The sequence below is a fragment of the Nomascus leucogenys genome, chromosome 6, assembly GCF_006542625.1.
Source record: "Nomascus leucogenys isolate Asia chromosome 6, Asia_NLE_v1, whole genome shotgun sequence".
NCBI classification, from domain to species: Eukaryota; Metazoa; Chordata; class Mammalia; order Primates; family Hylobatidae; genus Nomascus; species Nomascus leucogenys.
In genome coordinates, this window is record NC_044386.1 from 49932540 (window position 1) to 49950247 (window position 17708).

The window sequence follows — 17708 nt, forward strand, 5'->3', positions numbered from 1 at the left end:
AGAAATTTGAATAGAATTTTTTCCCAGTATCATCTGTAATTCATAGACATTCCATTTACGTAAAGGAAAAAGTCGTTATTGTATTAATTTCCGGTGTGATGTTTTTTGTTTGTTTGAGACAAGGTCTCACTCTGTCACCCAGGATGGAGTGCAGTGGTGCAATCTTAACTCACTGCAGCCTCAACCTCCTGGGCTCAACTCATCTTTTTCACCTCTGCCTCCTGAGTAGCTGGAACAACAGGCGAGCGCCACCGGCTAATTTTTTTTGTATTTTTTGTAGAGACAGGGTTTCACCATGTTGCCCACACTGGTCTCAAACTCCGGGGCTCAAGCAGTCCTCGGTCTTGGCCTCCCAAAGTGCTGGGATTACAGGCATGCGCCACTGCGTGCGGCATATTTATGTTCTTATTGTCAGAACTCTTACAGAATTTTTTTTCTGACAATCTATATATGCAAATAAGGTGCTTCTGACTTTTGTCAGTAATTTAACAGTAAACACATTACAGGTTTTTAACTGATGTTTTGATCTTTTACCTGCCGATCTAGGTCTCTTTTGATAAGCAGCATGCTTTTTTTTTTTTGAGGTAGTGGACCCTGATTAATAGTATTTACTATTAAAATAAGCTTGAAAGAACAAAGCTTTTTAGCTTGTTAGGCTGTTAGAATTGACATCTATGACTTATATTCATTGCTGATATGCTTTAACCAAGAGAACCAATATAAAGTATAATTTAAAAAGAGAATAATAAGAGATTCATTTGACTCTCAGCTTAACTGGTTCATTCAGTGTAATTAGAGAATTAGTTGCTAGTTGAAATGATTTTTAGGAGAACTAAAAATTAAAAGTAAACTGTACAGTTTTGTTGAGCTTAATGCTGTGTCCTCTCTGCAATAGATTGTGAAGATTTTAAAAATAAATATCTGCAAATATAAACATATTTTCTATAGATTAAAGTAGTGTGATATGTTACTTTTTTTAATAGGTCCCGGGATTCTTCTGCATTTCCAGTCAAACGACTTTGGCATTTCCTTGTTAAACAAGAAGTCCTTCAAGAGACATTTATTAGATATATTTTCACTAAGAAAAGAAAGCAGAGTGAGGTATTTTGAGAAAAATATTTTCTATTGTAATTTTTTAGTTTTCTTTAACATTTCTAAGGAAATCGGTGCTTGATTTATTCTGAAATTTTCTTTCTGGTTGGGTAATAGTCAAAGTTCACTAAACTACTGTGAACTACTTTTAAGATAAAACCTTATAATTTTCATTTTGTAGCAATGAAACAACATAGGTACTTTGATAAATTACATATATTCAAGTGAAAGTTGGTACTTTATAGTATTTGTTATTAGGTTTTTACATGTAATAAACATTGTGATGGATGGTTTGAGGAATTTAATATATAAGCTTACTCTATAGTACTCTCCAAATATGTATTTAAAATATAAAATAGCCCTTTAAAAGCATTTTATTTACTTAGCACTTAGAAGTGAACAGAATGATTATTTGAAGCAACAAATTCAGGATACTTTTGTGAGAGAATAAACTACAGAAATAGCAAATACAAGATGAAGGAAGATTGCTCTTACAAAGCAAGACAGAGGTTCTGCATTGCATGGTTATTTTTAAGCTAATACAATTAGTAATGTAATAGCAGACATGGTTCAAGAAGAATCAGCAGTTTGGGAGATTGGCAAATGACCTCTTCCTTATAAAAGTAGGACCTTTTATGTGAGCATTTCAGTCTGTTTGGCTATTTAGTGAGGTAATTAGTGAGGTAATGAGCAGTTTGAAGAGTGTTCAGAGGTGTCTGATATAATTAAAGATTTGGCAAACATGGCCAGGCACGGTGGCTCACGCCTGTAATCCCAACACTTTGGGAGGCCGAGGCGGGCAGATCACCTGAAGTCAGGAGTTCGTGACCAGCCTGACCAACATGGAGAAACCCCATCTCTACTAAAAATACAAAAGATTAGCCAGGTGTGGTGGCGCATGTCTGTAATCCCAGCTACTCGGGAGGCTGAGGTAAGAGAATTGCTTGAACCCGAGAGGCAGAGGTTGCGGTGAGCCAAGATTGTGCCATTGCACTCCAGCCTGGGCAACAAGAGCAAAACTCCGTCTCAAAAAAAATAAAGATTTGGCAAACACAATCAATGAGAAGAGAATAAATAAATTATATTTCACTTAGAAAAGTGAAAACAGAGAGAGTTCATATGGCTCGATTTCCCGAGATAAAGTATAAAACTGCTTCTCAGTTTTCCCTCATGCCTAGGGCAGTGGAACCTACCATACTTGTTCTTTTTCCCACTCACCCACTTACCTGAATGGTAATTGTGGTCAGCCCTTCTGAACAGTCATTTGTTTTCTCTATGGATTTAAAAATATGTACTTAAATGAGGAAGTAGAAGAATGAACTGTAGAGACCTTTTGAGTCCAGTTATAAGCTTTTTCATAATAAAAGACCCTTATGGCATTGAAATTATTGATGTGACTTGGTTAGGGAAATCAGAGGCATATTATTTGCCTCTTTCATTTAAACCACTGTGTATAGCATTTCCTATAGTGATGCTGAGTCCAAATTCCATAAACTAAGATATAGGAATCTAAGATAGTGATTTAAAATAAAAGATTTTAGCCAGGCACAGTGGCTCACACCTGTAATCCTAGCACTAGGTGGGGGATCTCCTGAGCTCAGGGGTTTGAGACCAGCCTGGCAACATGGTGAAACCCCGAATCTACTAAAAATACAAAACAATTATCCAGGTGTGATGGTGTATGCTTGTAATCCCAGCTACTTGCAGGGCTGAGGCAGGAGGATTGCTTGAGCTCAGGAGGTGGAGGTTGTTGTATGCTTGTAATCCCAGCTACTTGCAGGGCTGAGGCAGGAGGATTGCTTGAGCCCAGGAGGTGGAGGTTGTAGTGAGCTGAGATCACACACCACTGCACTCCAGCCTGGGTAACAAAGTGAGACCCTATCTTAATAAGATTTCTGGTCAATTAGGGGCTCTGTTATTCACAGAAAACCAGTTCATTGAGTGATCAATTTTCTGAGTGTTTTGTTCTTCAAATTATTAAAATTAATGATTTATCACAAGTATGTTTTAAGTATTGGTAAGGTTGATAGCAGCTTGACTGGTTGACTTGTCAGAGTGTAGAGTACTGTGGGAAGCCAGGTGTCTGGGTTTCTTGGACCCTCCCATTCTTGTCTTGCCCTTCTCCACTAGTTTGCTTCTTCCTTAACTAATTCTCCCCCCTCTGCCCCTTAGTCTCCCTTCCATTATGCCCCTCAGTCTCTGTGTGTTCTATTTTTCTTCCACCAGTGGGTCCCCATGAACAGGGAAGTAGGACAGAGATAAATGGAATGTTTCTTAAAGTGCTATATAAGCATCAGTTGGCTCCAAGGAAGGGAAGTACATGGCTGGGAGTTAGGATGGAAGAATTTTTATCATGTACTCTTTTAATTTTAAAACATTGAATGGAATTACTGTCTTGTCTGGTACTGTCCCATAGAACTTTCTGTGATGATGGAAATCTGTATCTGCATAGTCTAACATAGTAGTCACCAGCCACATGTGGTTACTGAGTACTTGAAATGTGGCTAGCATGATTGAGAAACTGAATTTTAAATTTTAATTTTCATTTATCTAAATTTAAATAGTTACATACGGTTAGTGATTGCTGTTTTGAATAGCTCAGATCTGAAAAAAAGGTGTTTTCATTAAGAAAAAATTATGAATAAAATGTTAAGGCTGTTAGGACAAAATAAAAACTCATCGCTAGGCTCAGAAATATGCAAAACTTATTAAAACTCTACCCAATCCAGTAAGAGTGCTTAAATCTTTAAAATTGTCATATAGGATTTTGGTAATCACTAAATTTGGCAAATTCAGAAAATTGACCAATAAAATTGGCAGGCTAATCCTAAAAATGCTGGGTGCATTTTAAAAAAAAATCCCTGAGAAATGCTGAAGTTATAGATATATTTATAAGAATAAGATCTTTTATTCACTGAAGATATTACAGGAAAATATTTCACAAAACAAGTTTTTGGGAAACAGATTGGTGAATTCAGCTAGTTAAGACAAATAGATTCTTCAGCAGTTTGGCCTTCACTGAGTTAGCTGTGCCACACATTGACCATTCCTTGGAAGTTTTCTTGGATGCATCTTTATCAGCTGCAGCAGCCATAGGGGAGTCCCTGGAGGCATGGGCAGAAAATTTGAATGGCCCTTCGTGATGAAAGGGAGGCAGTCACCTGAAAAGGTATGAGGAAGAGTTTGTTTCTCTGATCGAACCTTCAGAGTTTCCACAGCAGAGCAGAAATATAACTTCTGATTGCAGCCATCCTTAGGACCCTGCATCAACCCGGGAGCAAATTACTGAGTGATTTCTTTTTCCATGCCTGATTCTATTAAACATTTATTTACTTAGAGAAAAATCATCATATTCCTTATAAGAGTGAAGTAATTATCAATATTTTGAATCTATGTTTAGAAATAAATATTTTAATTTGCATTTGAAATCAATCCCTATAGGGCAGGAATTTATGTGGCATCTTCTGCATCTGCTTATACAAGTGGGCTTTAATTTTATAGATTACCAGTTATGTAACTTAAATTTCTTAAAACTGTATACAGATAACTAATTTTTATTTTGAAATAGCTTTTATGTTCTTGTGTTTATGTAATAGTCACATTAATTTTGCTTTTTTGGCTTTGTGTTGTGTTTATTTGATGACTGTTTTATTCAGTTTAATTTTTTCTTGATTTTGCAAATTCATTTTTATCATCTTTAAGTGGTGGAGTGGCCATTTCAGCTTGAAATATTTCACTGTCTTTATAATTTCATTCCATGCATGTGTTTTGTGTTTGTGACGGTGTGGTGGTATTTAGTCTATAGAAGAACATGTGGAGCAGGTCAACCAAAACTGCGTAGCAGAAGATTGCCACATCAAGGTAGTATTCCAAGATCTTGTATTTAGCTCATTCTTTAAAGTTCAAGGAGCTAACGCCTCATCTCTGATACTAACCATGACCTGCCCAACTGGTGAACTAGTCAGAGAACTCATAGTACTCCCATACCGCTTCAGTGGCACAGGGGAGGAGATGCTTCACTGTATCCGGCTTGTTCTGTCTTGCCCTTGGTTCTTCTCTTTCTTGCTCCCTGTCCCATCTTCACTTCTGTCACTTTTTCTGTTTTAAGCATGGCTGTTTCATCTTTCCTTCTTGATTCTGCCTTTTCTTTCCTTCCCATCACCAACCCTAAGCCATTGCACCTTCCTCTCATCAGTCTCTTTTATTCCTTTCGAAGTATCCCTCTTTCCAACTTTCCTTATTTCTATCTCACCACCCTTACTTCAAAGGGTGGTTTCTTTGTGGTTTTTCTATGGCTTTTTACTCCACTCTGTGCTCTTAATGTATACACATTCTTATTGCAGAATATTTATGCACTTTTGGAAGAGCTAAGAGAGACATATTACTGTATAAATTACTAATAAAAATATATTAGCCATGTTTTATAATTAGTCAGTATCTTACTATCACAATAGAAATTGGGGTGATTACAGGACATCAGAGAATTTAAGCAAATTTTCCAAAGCTAGTTTGCAACACATTAAAGTTACCCTTTTTTCTTGCTGCTGCTGCTGCTACATTTTCTTCTTATCCTACTTTTAAATCTTATGGGATGTGCATAACTCTAAATAGAGCTGTGCTGCAGCAACTAAAACTGCTGATGAATGTTTTCTAGGTTGAAGCTGACCTGGGCTATCCAGGTGGAAAGGCGAAAGTCATTCATAAAGAATCTGATATGATCATGGCATTTTCTGTTAATAAGGTAAAAGCTCTCATCATTATAAACAGTGTATTTCTCCTTAGTGAAATTGCTCAAATCATTGATTCTGCCTTTGCTTTATAGGCAAATTGTAATGAAATTGTTTTGGCTTCAACACATGATGTTCAAGAACTTGATGTTACTTCTCTACTGGCCTGTCAGTCATACATATGGATCGGAGAAGAATATGACAGAGAATCCAAAAGGTTTGTCTCATAGTTACTTTTACATATAGTTTTCTGTAAGAAGTACCCACTAAATGGTTATGCACATGATTTGAATTATTTCAAAAGGTATACATGTATCTCCTTCTTCATTTGGGTAGGTGACAAATATAATTGGTTTAGCTGCCAATGAAAGTCTTTGTCTACATTATCTTATGAATTACACTGCTTCCATTAAACCCTACACTATTGATAATATTTCAATAAGGATAGTCCCTAACACTTGGCTTCATGATATTCAGTAAATTAATCTGATCTGGATAATTAAAACAGTATACACAAATATGTTAATTACATTGAGTCACATTTACTGAGTAATTTTTCAGTGTTTCTTCTTATCACCTGATAAGCATACCTTTTTTTAAACATAAAAATGTAGACGGCTTTACTTTTCATTGAAGCTATGGACACTGCACCAAGAGCGTTTTCCCATTCTTACCTATTTTGAGGTTTCTCCTTCATGGTTTGCCTTCCCTCTTGCTTTTCTCCAGACTCTTAGAAATTGTTCATGCTTGAGGATGGTGCCATGATAGTTTCTCTCCTTGTTTTGTTGAATTCTTTTATTTGTTAGTATGTGATATAACTAGGATTTAATATCACATTTCAGAGTAGATATAACCATGTACTATGATACAATCCATCACAAAAATTACTTTCACATTTTATGTATCTTACTCCAAGAAATCTTTAAACTCAAATTTCTTTAAACATGTTAATTTGATACTGAGATATCTGTACTTGAAGAGAACATAATATTTTTCCATAGATAAAAACAAACATTTGTTTCAACTTGTGCAGCAATAAAGTTGTCCCCAAACAACATTAGACTAAATTTATATTTTGCCAAAAGGGAAAAAAGTTAACCAGTATTAACATTGGCGATTAGGACTTGTACCTAAGTTTTTCTCATGGCTACTTAGTTTTTAAAATAAAGATTGTCCTATGGGTACATAAGAAGATTTTTAGTTGGAATTTGTGTTAAGAGAAAAGGGAACTTTCACAGTAACACATGAATGTTTTTCACAGTTCAGATGATGTTGATTATCGTGGTTCCACTACAACTCTTTATCAACCCAGTGCAACATCCTATTCAGCAAGTCAGGTGCATCCACCTTCATCTCTGCCATGGCTGGGCAGTGGACAGACTAGCACTGGAGCTAGTGTGGTATGTTATTTACTTATAGGTATCATTTCTGGATTTGGACTCTCTGAAAAATCAGTTGGAATCACTTTGACATAGGAATGATCCTAAATTTCAGGGACAAATACCAGTAGATAGGCCATGATGATGACAGCTGACATTTATTGTGGCTTTTTTATTTGGAGACAGGGTCTGGCTCTGTTGCCCAGGCTGGAGTGCAGTGGTGCAATTTTGGCTCATTGCAGCCTTGACCTCCTGGGCTCAATTGATCCTTCCATCTCAACCTCCCAAGTAGCTGGGACTACAGGTGCATGCCAGCATGCCTGGCTAATTTTTGTATTTTTTGTAGGGATGGGGTTTCACCACGTTGCCCAGGCTGGTCTCGAACTCCTGGGCTTAAGTGATCTACCCGCTTCAGCCTCCCAAGGTGCTAGGATTACAGGCATGAGCCAACCACACTGGCGTCATATGACTCAATGTCAGATACATGCTTTTTCTCACAACAGTCCTAGGTGGTAGGTGCTATTATTACCCTCCATTATCATTTTACAGATGAACAAACAGGTACAAAATGATAAAGCAAAGTTAAAGGGGAATTCATGTTTACTTCTAAGTGTTTGAAAGCACGTCAGTAACATTCTTGTCACTGTAGCTGGAGGGGTCCCATTCTCATGTTCTGCTCTGAAGCATCTGGAGGCACTCCTGAATGTCCTCAGGGAGGGGCCATTGAAGAAGAGTTCCTTTATTATGAGATGAAGCTCCTTGGTAACCTCACAGGCCAGGGCTATACCAGCAAGTGACTGTGCTTCCTCATCCTCTTCAGACAAGTGTTCTATGTAGTGGTTCAGAACATCCATAACAGGCTTTATCTCAGTAATAAACAAGGTGTAAGAGAATAAATGTCAGAATTTATCCTGAAGCATATTCTTCCTCATCTCTTCTGCATACACAAAATAAAATTTTTAAAATTTTCTTTTAAAGCTTATGAAAAGGAATCTACATAATGTTAAGAGAATGACTTCACACCCAGTCCATCAATACTGTAAGTATTTATGACTTAATAATTGTAAGTGTCCTCATTTGGAGGTTGATTTATAGAATAGAAAATATTGGAACTCTTTAATTTCTAATTTCCTGCTTTTTCTCTTGTGTTTCAGATCTTACAGGCGCTCAGGATGGCAGTGTACGAATGTTTGAATGGACGCGGCCTCAGCAACTTGTCTGCTTTCGTCAAGCTGGCAATGCAAGAGTTACTAGATTATATTTTAATTCACAAGGCAACAAGGTTAGTTTCTGGGGGCTACTGCTAAATTCATCTGAAAATAATTGTGGATATTTAGGAGTAAGTGCTAAAAGTGCATCAAAAAATGAATTCAGTGACCCTGGATTTAAACTGAGTAGACAGTTTGTTGGAGTCTATTCATATACTCTCTTTTCTTCCAATAGAAGCAAAAATCTACAAAATTTAGTATGGATTAATCATCTATTTAAAGATACTAAATATACTGTGAGAGTAAAAAAACTGCCTCTGTTGAGTGTGTTGGTGATTCCTGTAAGCACAGTAAAGTTCTTGAGAGAAACCTAGTTTCTTACTAAATTTCATCAGTAAGAGGTTAGAGGAAAACAGTGAAACAGGTAAGCAGTTAAGAAGTGATGGAAGGGCCATCACAGTGGTTCACACCTGTAATTACAACACTTTAGGAGGCCAAGGCAGGAGGATTGCTTGAACTCCAGCATTTGAGACAACCTGAACAACAAAGGGAGACCGCATCCCTACAAAAAATTTTTTAAAAAGCCCAGGCATGTGCCTCTAATCCTAGCTACTCAGAAGGTTGAGGCTGGAGGATCCCTTGAACCCAGGAGTTTGAGGTTAAGCTATAATTGCACTTACTGCACTCCAGCCTGGGTAACAGAATGAGACCCTGTCTCTAAAAAAAGAAAAAAAAAAGTGACAGGGAATTTTTTAGCACTTGGACTTTTTGGGAATGACAGCAACAGAAACATAGTTAGAGGCAGAATGTTTATTTAGTAGGGCCTTAGTGAATCTTCCTTCCATGTTTTTACCTTTGCTGTGGATGCTAAGAACATGTGTTTAGTAGTTATACTGTCCTTACAGTGTGGTGTTGCGGATGGAGAGGGTTTTCTGAGTATCTGGCAAGTTAACCAAACTGCATCAAATCCTAAACCTTATATGGTAAGTATCACTAATGTTCCCAGGGCTCATATACACAACACTTTGTTCATGAAGTGTCTGTTTCAGACAGCGAATCTCATTGGCGGTCCTATTGGGAAAAGGATGATTTTGTTCAGCAATCCCAGCCTAACAGCAGCACCCATCCCTACCCTAGTTTTAGACTGAAATGACCTGAAAAACAAAAAGCCTTGCTTTTCACCTTGAAGTGGTTTATATTTTAAAAATTTCTGGGGCTTTCCCTGTGTATGGTACAACTTGGGTTTTTTTTTATTATACTTTTATCCATTTTGAAAACTATCTTCTTAATATACACATGATAAAATTCTGTCATTAAGAATCAGGTTCCGCTGGGCACGGTGACTCACGCCTGTAATCCCAGCACTTTGGGAGGCCGAGGCGGGCAGATCACGAGGTCAGGAGTTCACGACCAGCCTGACCAACATGGTGAAACCCCCTCTGTACTAAAAATACAAAAATTAGCCAAGCATGGTGACGCGTGCCTGTAGTCCCAGCTACTTGGGAGGCTGAGGCAGGAGAATCGCTTGAACCCAGGAGGCGGAGGTTGCAGTGAGCTGAGATTGTGCCACTGCACTCCAGCTTGGGCAACAGAGTGAGACTTCGTCTCAGAAGAAAAAAGAATCAGGTTCCAAACATCTATTCCAATTTGTTCCAGAATTGTGCTTAGCAGATTATAAAATAACCAATCCCAATGAGCCACCTTAATCCAAATTGGATTACAAAATACTTGGTGATGAAGACAAGTAGATCTTTACCTGATGGAGATACGGTGGGGGAAGGGAACACAGGGGAGGGTGGAAGGTGATGCTGTCCTGTGTGAAATTTCAGGCTTCTCATATATGGAGGGAGGTTCAGAATGCCTTGAACCTCCTGGGACCAGATAGATTACCCAAATACTTTTTAAAATTTTTCTAAACTATACATATGTTCTTAATTATGTGTATAAGATATTTCTCTTAAGTTAGGACATATAGACTGTACCTTGTCTATGCAGAAATGGAAGTAATCTTAAATTTATACTTTTGTCTTCAGTCAGATCTGTACCACTATAATTCCAGACAGAAAAACATGCGTTATATTTTAAAATACCTTGACATCCTAAGACTAGTTGGGTCTGTAAGCATTTCCTTTGTGATTGTTAAAGTTTATTACATGTGTTTGAGATGATTAGCACTAAAATTGATGGGGCTTAGGTAGGTTCATGTACTTTGATGTCCTATTCTTACATAATCTAAAAAAATGACCTTTAATTCTGTTTTTACCAACTCCAGTTATTAAAAATTATTGGACAGTAGCCAAATAATATACACATGACAGTTAATCCTCGTACTATCACTTATTCTTTTATGCTAGACTGAGTTTTTAAAAACTGTCCTTAGCTCATGCGTATAGTATGTTATTAGCAGACATGTATGTTGGTACTGTATCAAATTTTATCCGTTGGTAAAATAACATCAGTTGCACTTTGTTTTTCGTAGAGTTGGCAGTGCCACAGTAAAGCCACAAGTGACTTTGCATTTATTACCTCTTCAAGTCTAGTTGCCACATCTGGACACTCCAATGACAATAGGTAGGTTGACAGAAAAGCAAAGTAAGAAATATAAAAACGTTAGAAATCCATACCTTTAGCAAGAAAACTTTTCTATTAGTAGGGTTTTTCCACTCTAGGCATTAAAAAAAAACTTTGTTACATAATTCTTATTTCAGAGTGTTTTTTCTTACCAAAAAGAGAAAAGCAAAAATGAAAATTATTCCTAATATATGTGATTTGTATTTTAAAGCTATTCAGTCTTTTTTAAACTACTACTGTTAACACTGTTAGTTTCTCTAGGACTAACAAGCATCTGATATTGTCACCATCATTCTCAACATTTTTATTTTATTGCAGTAGGTTTGGGGGAATAGGTGGTGTTTGGTTACATGGATAAGTTCTTTAGTGGTGATTGCTGAGATTTTGGTGCACCCATCACCAGAGCAGTGTACACTGTACCCAGTGTGTAGTCTTTTATCCTTCACCCTCCTCCCAACCCCCCCGAAGTCCCCAGAGTCCATTATATATCATTCTGATCCTTTGCATCCTTATAGCTTAGCTCCCACTTACAAGTGAGACTATACGACATACGATTTTCCACTCCTGAGTTACTTCACTTAGAATAATGGTGGTCTCTAACGCCATCCAGGTTGCTGCAAAATGTGATTATCTCATTCCTTTTTATGGAGTATTCCCTGGTGTATATGTACCACATTTTCTTTATCCACTTGTTGGTTGATGGACATTTACGTTGGTTCCATAGTTTTGCAATTGTGAATTGTGCTGCTCTAAACAGGCATGTGCAAGTGACTTTTTCATATAATGACTTCTTTTCCTCTGGGTAGATACCCAGTAGTGGGATTGCTGGATTGAATGGTAGTTCTGCTTATAGTTCTTTAAGGAATCTCCGTATACTGTTTTTCATAGTGGTTTTACTAGTTTACATTCCCACCAGCAGTGAAGTGTCCCCTTTTCACCACCTCCATGCCAACGTCTATTGTTTTTTGGTTTTTTAGTTACGGCCATTCTTGCAGGAATAAGGTGGTATCGTATTGGAGTTTTAATTTGCATTTTCCTGGTAATTAGTGGTTTTGAGCATTTTTTCCTGTTTGTTGGCCATCTGTGTTTTGAGAATTGTCTGTTCATGTCCTTTGCTCGCTTTTGATGGGATTGTTTTTTCTTGTTAAGTTCCTCGTAGATTCTAGATATAAGTCCCTTGTCAGATACATACATTGTATTTTCTCCCACTCTGCAGGTTGCCTGTTTACTCTTGCTGTGCAGAAGCTTTTTAGTTTAATTAGGTCCCATTTATTTATTTTTGTTGCATTTGCCTTTGGGTTCTTGGTCATGAATTCTTTAAGTCAGTGTCTAGATTAGTTTTTTCGATGTTATCTTCTAGAATTTTTATGGTTTCAAGTGTTAGATTTAAGTTTGACCCATCTTAATATTTGTATAAGGTGAGTGATGAGGATTCAGGGACTAACAGGTATTTGGCACTGTCCCCATCATTCTCAACATTTACTTTGACCTCACATGGTTTTCATTAGCAACACGTGCCCATGAATAACATCTCGTTTCCCTGCAGTGGCTACCACCTGGGGATATAAAAACATTCCTTATACTCAGGAAGTCACATCAGTTTCCTGGAGTGGTAATGGAAAGGAGATGGGGTAGAGGATGCAGAGACAGGCAGGACCATGTGAGATGGAACTGTGTAGTTTGACCCCACCCCCATCCTAGTTGGGAATCACTACTCTCTATAGGTGTGAATGAACAAAAAAGATAAGAATGAATAAGCAGAATATTTGACTGAAAGACAGGTTGTCCCTGGTGATGACTTAGAACAATCATTTATGATGTATTTTTGTTATTGTGTTTCTTTAAAAGAAATGTTTGCCTCTGGGACACATTAATATCACCCGGAAACAGCCTCGTTCATGGTGAGTTAAGGTCTATGATTTTTAAAAATATACCATGAAGGAATGCTTTCTTGGTTTTAATTAGTGAATCCACTGAGTGTTTATTGACAGGTTGAAAATGGAGAAATATTTAGAATGAATGACTAAAAGTTTGGAAAGTTAATTAGCATATCTGGCTTCCTTGCTGAGTTAAAGATACATGGTCTCAGAAATCCAAAATAGTCTTTATATTCTATTCAGAAAATATGGTATGGATAGTGGTACTACTAACAAGGCTATTTAAGATATTAGTTGCAAAGTATTCATTGAGCTTAATAGAAAAGAGCATATTTTAAAGAATTAAACTTAACCATAAAATACTTTTTGTCTTTTTTTCCTTTTTGTGGAGATCAAGGTCTTGCTGTATTGCTCAGGCAGGTCTCAAGCTCCTAGGGTCAAGCTATCCTCCCACCTCTACCTCCCTAAGGTACTGGGATTACAGGCATGAGCCACCACACCTGGCCCTAACCATAAAATAAAACAAAGGTTAACCTTATGATAATGACTAGAAATGTAAACAGTGCCATTTAAATATTATTCCTTTTAAGACAATACTTGCCAAATTAGTGTCCTAACTCTGTCTTCCACATAGTACCACCCAAAAAGTGCTCCATGCTCAAATAAGTTTGGTTAAATGAAGTAGATTGTTTTACAGAAAGATTCTCAGTCTTTTAATACACTGATATGCATTTTGAAAGATGTAGTTACTTCTCAATTTTATTGCAGAATTCTGCGAACAGTGGTTAACATTGCTTACAGATTTTCTACATGTTAATTTGAATCTTTAATCATATTAAAATGCAAATATTCCTGGGAAGGATAATGAACTTCTTAACTTGTAACTGAAAACATTCACACATTTTCTCATAGTGTCTTTGTTTCACTTACCTGAAAAGAACTTTTTGTACGGTACAGCACTTGGCAGGGTTAATACCAACTTTGAGAAGCTTGGTCTCTGCTCTTCTGTATACTTTTTATGAGGCAGTATCACTTAGGGCTTAAGGTTTAAACTTTTTCTGCCTGTGTTCATTTCATATTGAGATTATGGATAAAAGGTTTGTTCTGACATTGCTTAACATTTTTCTTTAATCATGTGATTACAGAAATTCAATGACTTACAAAACAATAAATGTACCTTAGAATGAAAAAGGCATTGGTAATGTCTGTATTTAAATGTGGATTTAGACATCATAATTACCAAGACAAGAAATTGTTTTGAGAAAGTCTCTGATGTTTTTCTTCTTCAGGTTTCACGTGCCATGATCATGGTGCCACGGTACTTCAGTATGCACCCAAACAGCAGCTCCTAATCTCGGGGGGTAGGAAAGGACACGTCTGCATTTTTGACATCAGGCAAAGGCAGCTCATTCACACGTTCCAGGCCCATGACTCAGCTATTAAGGCTCTGGCCCTGGATCCCTATGAGGAATATTTTACCACAGGTTCAGCAGAAGGTAACATAAAGGTGAGTCAGTACAAGAGGTTGGAATGTGCCAAAGACTGATTGGAAAGAGAAAAAACAAAAACTCCACATTCTTTGAAATAAAGCTTCATGGAGATACTGAATATCTCAACACTCTGCCGCCTCCCCATGCTCCTGTATGGTTCTTTCTAAACTGTTACGGTCAATGAGATTATCAAACTCATTGGACTCAGGCCATTAGAAAGCTTTAAACCATTCTGTTTTGAGTAACGTGTATGAGTTTAATGCATGAAATTTTTTGATGACATTAGTTTGGCGCCTTAGAAGCTTCTCTGCTCTCCCTCAGTACTCTTGTGTGTGGTGGAGGTGATGTTTCCAGTAAATGAGCTAGTGCAGATGCTCCTTGACTTATAGTGGGATTATGTCCCAACAAACCCATTATAAGTTAAAAATATTGTTAAGTTGAAAAACATACTTTCAACTTACTATGAGTTTATTGAGACTAACCTCAGGATAAGCCAAGGAGCGTACTGAATGCGTATTGCTTTCACACTGTCATAAAGTCAAAAAGTCTTAAGTCAAACCATCGTAAGTAAGGGACTGTCTGTACCACACTACTTTTACATAGCCTTAGGACCTAGCTCAGCATGACGAACACATTTAACTGAATTAACTCAAATAGTTAATTGAATTAGAGATGGGCTACATATGGTTAATATGAAACCACAAGAGAATGTGAAGGAAAATATGAAAGAAGGACAGTAAATGAACCGTGGGAGTGGTGTTATCATTTCCCACTTAGATAAGCTCTTAGGAAAGAGGCAGTGGGTGGGAAGGTTGGGCTTTAGTGAGATCACTTGGGCCAAGGGAGCAGAAGGGCCATGTTTTTGCTTTTGGTCTTTTCATAATGTATTTTTAACTCCTTTTGTTTTGCACTAGGTTTGGAGATTGACAGGCCATGGCCTAATTCATTCATTTAAAAGTGAACATGCTAAGCAGTCCATATTTCGAAACATTGGGGCTGGAGTCATGCAGATCGACATCATCCAGGGCAATCGGATCTTCTCCTGTGGTGCAGATGGCACACTGAAAACCAGGGTTTTGCCCAATGCTTTTAACATCCCTAACAGAATTCTTGACATTCTATAGACTTAAAGATTGGGGTTTTATTTTTATATACATTTCAGTTAAAAGGCACACTACAGTCATCACTAGGCAATTCTGCTTTCTAAGCAGTTAACATATTGAAAACAGAGAATCTCTGTGTAGAATTTGAATATGAGCCAAGCTGAGTATTATCTATACAGGTTGGTGGAATGAATGCGCATGTACCTTATTATGCTGACATACTAAAAAAAAATAAAACCTAGTATTGTATGAAGGATAGCTATTCTTAACAGCATTTAGCAAACCTGATTCAGAAAACATTTGAGATTAGCAAATTAGTAACTTGAAATAATGAAAAGGACGTTTATACCAAATTAAGGAAGAAAATGTTGCTGATTTGGGTTTTTCTTCCTGTTCTTACCACTGACTGAAGCATGCCTGCAGTCTCCTCCTCTGTTGAATGAAGGATAATCATAAGGTGTTAGGAGCGCTAGACCACCTGGAAAACTTTCTTAGCTGTGGAGCAGTGTGCAGTGACCAGTTCTCTGCTGTGAGAGGTCATTTCCATTCTTTCCTGCTGAATATTTTTCCTGTTAGTGTTTATACTGAGCTAGTACTGTAACTTGCAAATGAGTGCAAATTTAAATGCAATGTTTTACTCACAATTTGCACATTCACGTTTTTTGGACTGCTAGTTTTTCTATTTAAATATTTGCCTTCATGTTAGGAATGTACTATGTGAACATGACATATTTGTAGTTAACCAAACACACCTTCTTAGTCCAGTTTAGTACTTTTTCTTTTCGTGTATTCAAGGTTAAACACCCACAACATTTAAGGATATGTTGAAACTACACCAATAGAGCATTTCATATCATAATTAAAATGAATGTTAGGCTTCTTGTGGCCAGTTAATAGTTGATGAGATTGGTGATATTATTTATTGCCACAGCCTATTGTATAAACTATGCAGAGTTAAATATTTGCTTGTAAACTATTAGCCAATGTTGTCATTATTTTGATGTATTTCCTTGGTTATGACCAAAAATATGTTGAGATACTGAAACTAATGTCTGTGTGTTTAAATGTTTACCAGCAAATTGTCTTATCATGTTAATGAGAATGTTCAATGCTTGTGTGGTAAATAGTAAATACAATGGCATAAAAGTAACTTTCTCTGAAGATGTGATGTTCAGGCTGTGAAATATATATGTAAAAGAAAAATAAATGTTATTTGTTAGAGTTTTATTTTAGTTTGATAATGTTTTTGACCGTTGAGATTTTTGAATTTGATAAAATGTTTAACTGTTAGAGAATTTGCAAGCTATTTGGCAGTTTATTCATTCATAAGTATTTACCGAATACCTTCTATACCAAAAGCCATTCTAGGAAATGGGATACAGTGGAGAGCCAGACAGAGAAAGCACACAATGTTGAGATTTAGCTGGGCAAGAGCTAACCTCACTATACCTTCTCCAGAAAGATTTGAAGTTTATTGAATGAAGTACTAACCTCGTACCCAAAACTCAAATCTGAGTCTTGGCTCTTTGCTTGCTCCTAAGTAAGGGAAGTCAGAATATGCCCACTGATAAGAAAAGCCAGGAAAATAAGCTTGTGAGAGACATCTCAATGCTTAAAGCAAAACTGGCTCAAAGGAGCTTTCAGAAAAAAGGGAAGAGAACTTTCTCTGTCAGGTAAAAGCAGTAAGAGACTCCAGATTCACCTTGTAGCTTGAAACAACTAAAAGAAAAAAGAAGACAAAATATATAAACAATGATTCTGAAGACATTAAGCATCAAGTAGGGAGGGACAGTGATTCCTGAGAGGTGAGCATTTTAATTGTCCCAACTTACCACCTCAAGAAAGTTTCCAGGCCACAGGCAGGGAGAGAACCCAGGCAGAGCCTAATGGTTTCTCCAAGTTGCCAAGATAGAATTGTGAGTCTGGGGAATATAATGAGGATAGAGTTTGCAGGCCAAAGGCAACAGAGCTGCACAGGGAGAGGTGCACAGAAGGTCTGTATTAGTCCATTCTCACACTGCTATAAGGACATACCTGAGACTAGGTAATTTACAAAGGAAAGAGATTTAATGGACTCATAGTTCCACATGGCTGGGGAGGCCTCACAATCATGGCAGAAGGAAAAGGAGGACCAAAGGCACATCTTACATGGAAGCAGACAAGAAAGCGTGTACAGGGAAACTGCCCTTTATAAAATCATCAGATCTCCTGAGACTTACTTACTCACTATCACAAGAACAGAATGGGAAAAACCTGCCTTC

The 17708-nt window shown here is 37.2% G+C and overlaps 1 protein-coding gene across 4 annotated transcripts in view; it reads left to right on the forward strand.

Moving 5' to 3' along the window:
- DMXL2 (Dmx like 2) overlaps window positions 1-16674 on the forward strand; it is a 171024-nt gene extending 154350 nt beyond the window's left edge. For 2 of the 4 annotated variants that reach the window (XM_004088236.3, XM_030814091.1), the window contains exons 33-44: window positions 984-1101; window positions 4891-4953; window positions 5747-5833; window positions 5915-6036; window positions 7081-7219; window positions 8177-8237; window positions 8353-8480; window positions 9312-9389; window positions 10886-10977; window positions 12826-12878; window positions 14144-14361; window positions 15259-16674. In XM_004088236.3, coding sequence (XP_004088284.1) covers window positions 984-1101; window positions 4891-4953; window positions 5747-5833; window positions 5915-6036; window positions 7081-7219; window positions 8177-8237; window positions 8353-8480; window positions 9312-9389; window positions 10886-10977; window positions 12826-12878; window positions 14144-14361; window positions 15259-15468 — 1369 coding nt within the window. In that variant the 3' untranslated portion in view covers window positions 15469-16674. The remainder of the gene's footprint in view (window positions 1-983; window positions 1102-4890; window positions 4954-5746; window positions 5834-5914; window positions 6037-7080; window positions 7220-8176; window positions 8238-8352; window positions 8481-9311; window positions 9390-10885; window positions 10978-12825; window positions 12879-14143; window positions 14362-15258) is intronic. The other 2 variants (XM_003266928.4, XM_012507551.2) reach the window with 1 other exon arrangement.
- Window positions 16675-17708: the final 1034 nt, after the last annotated feature.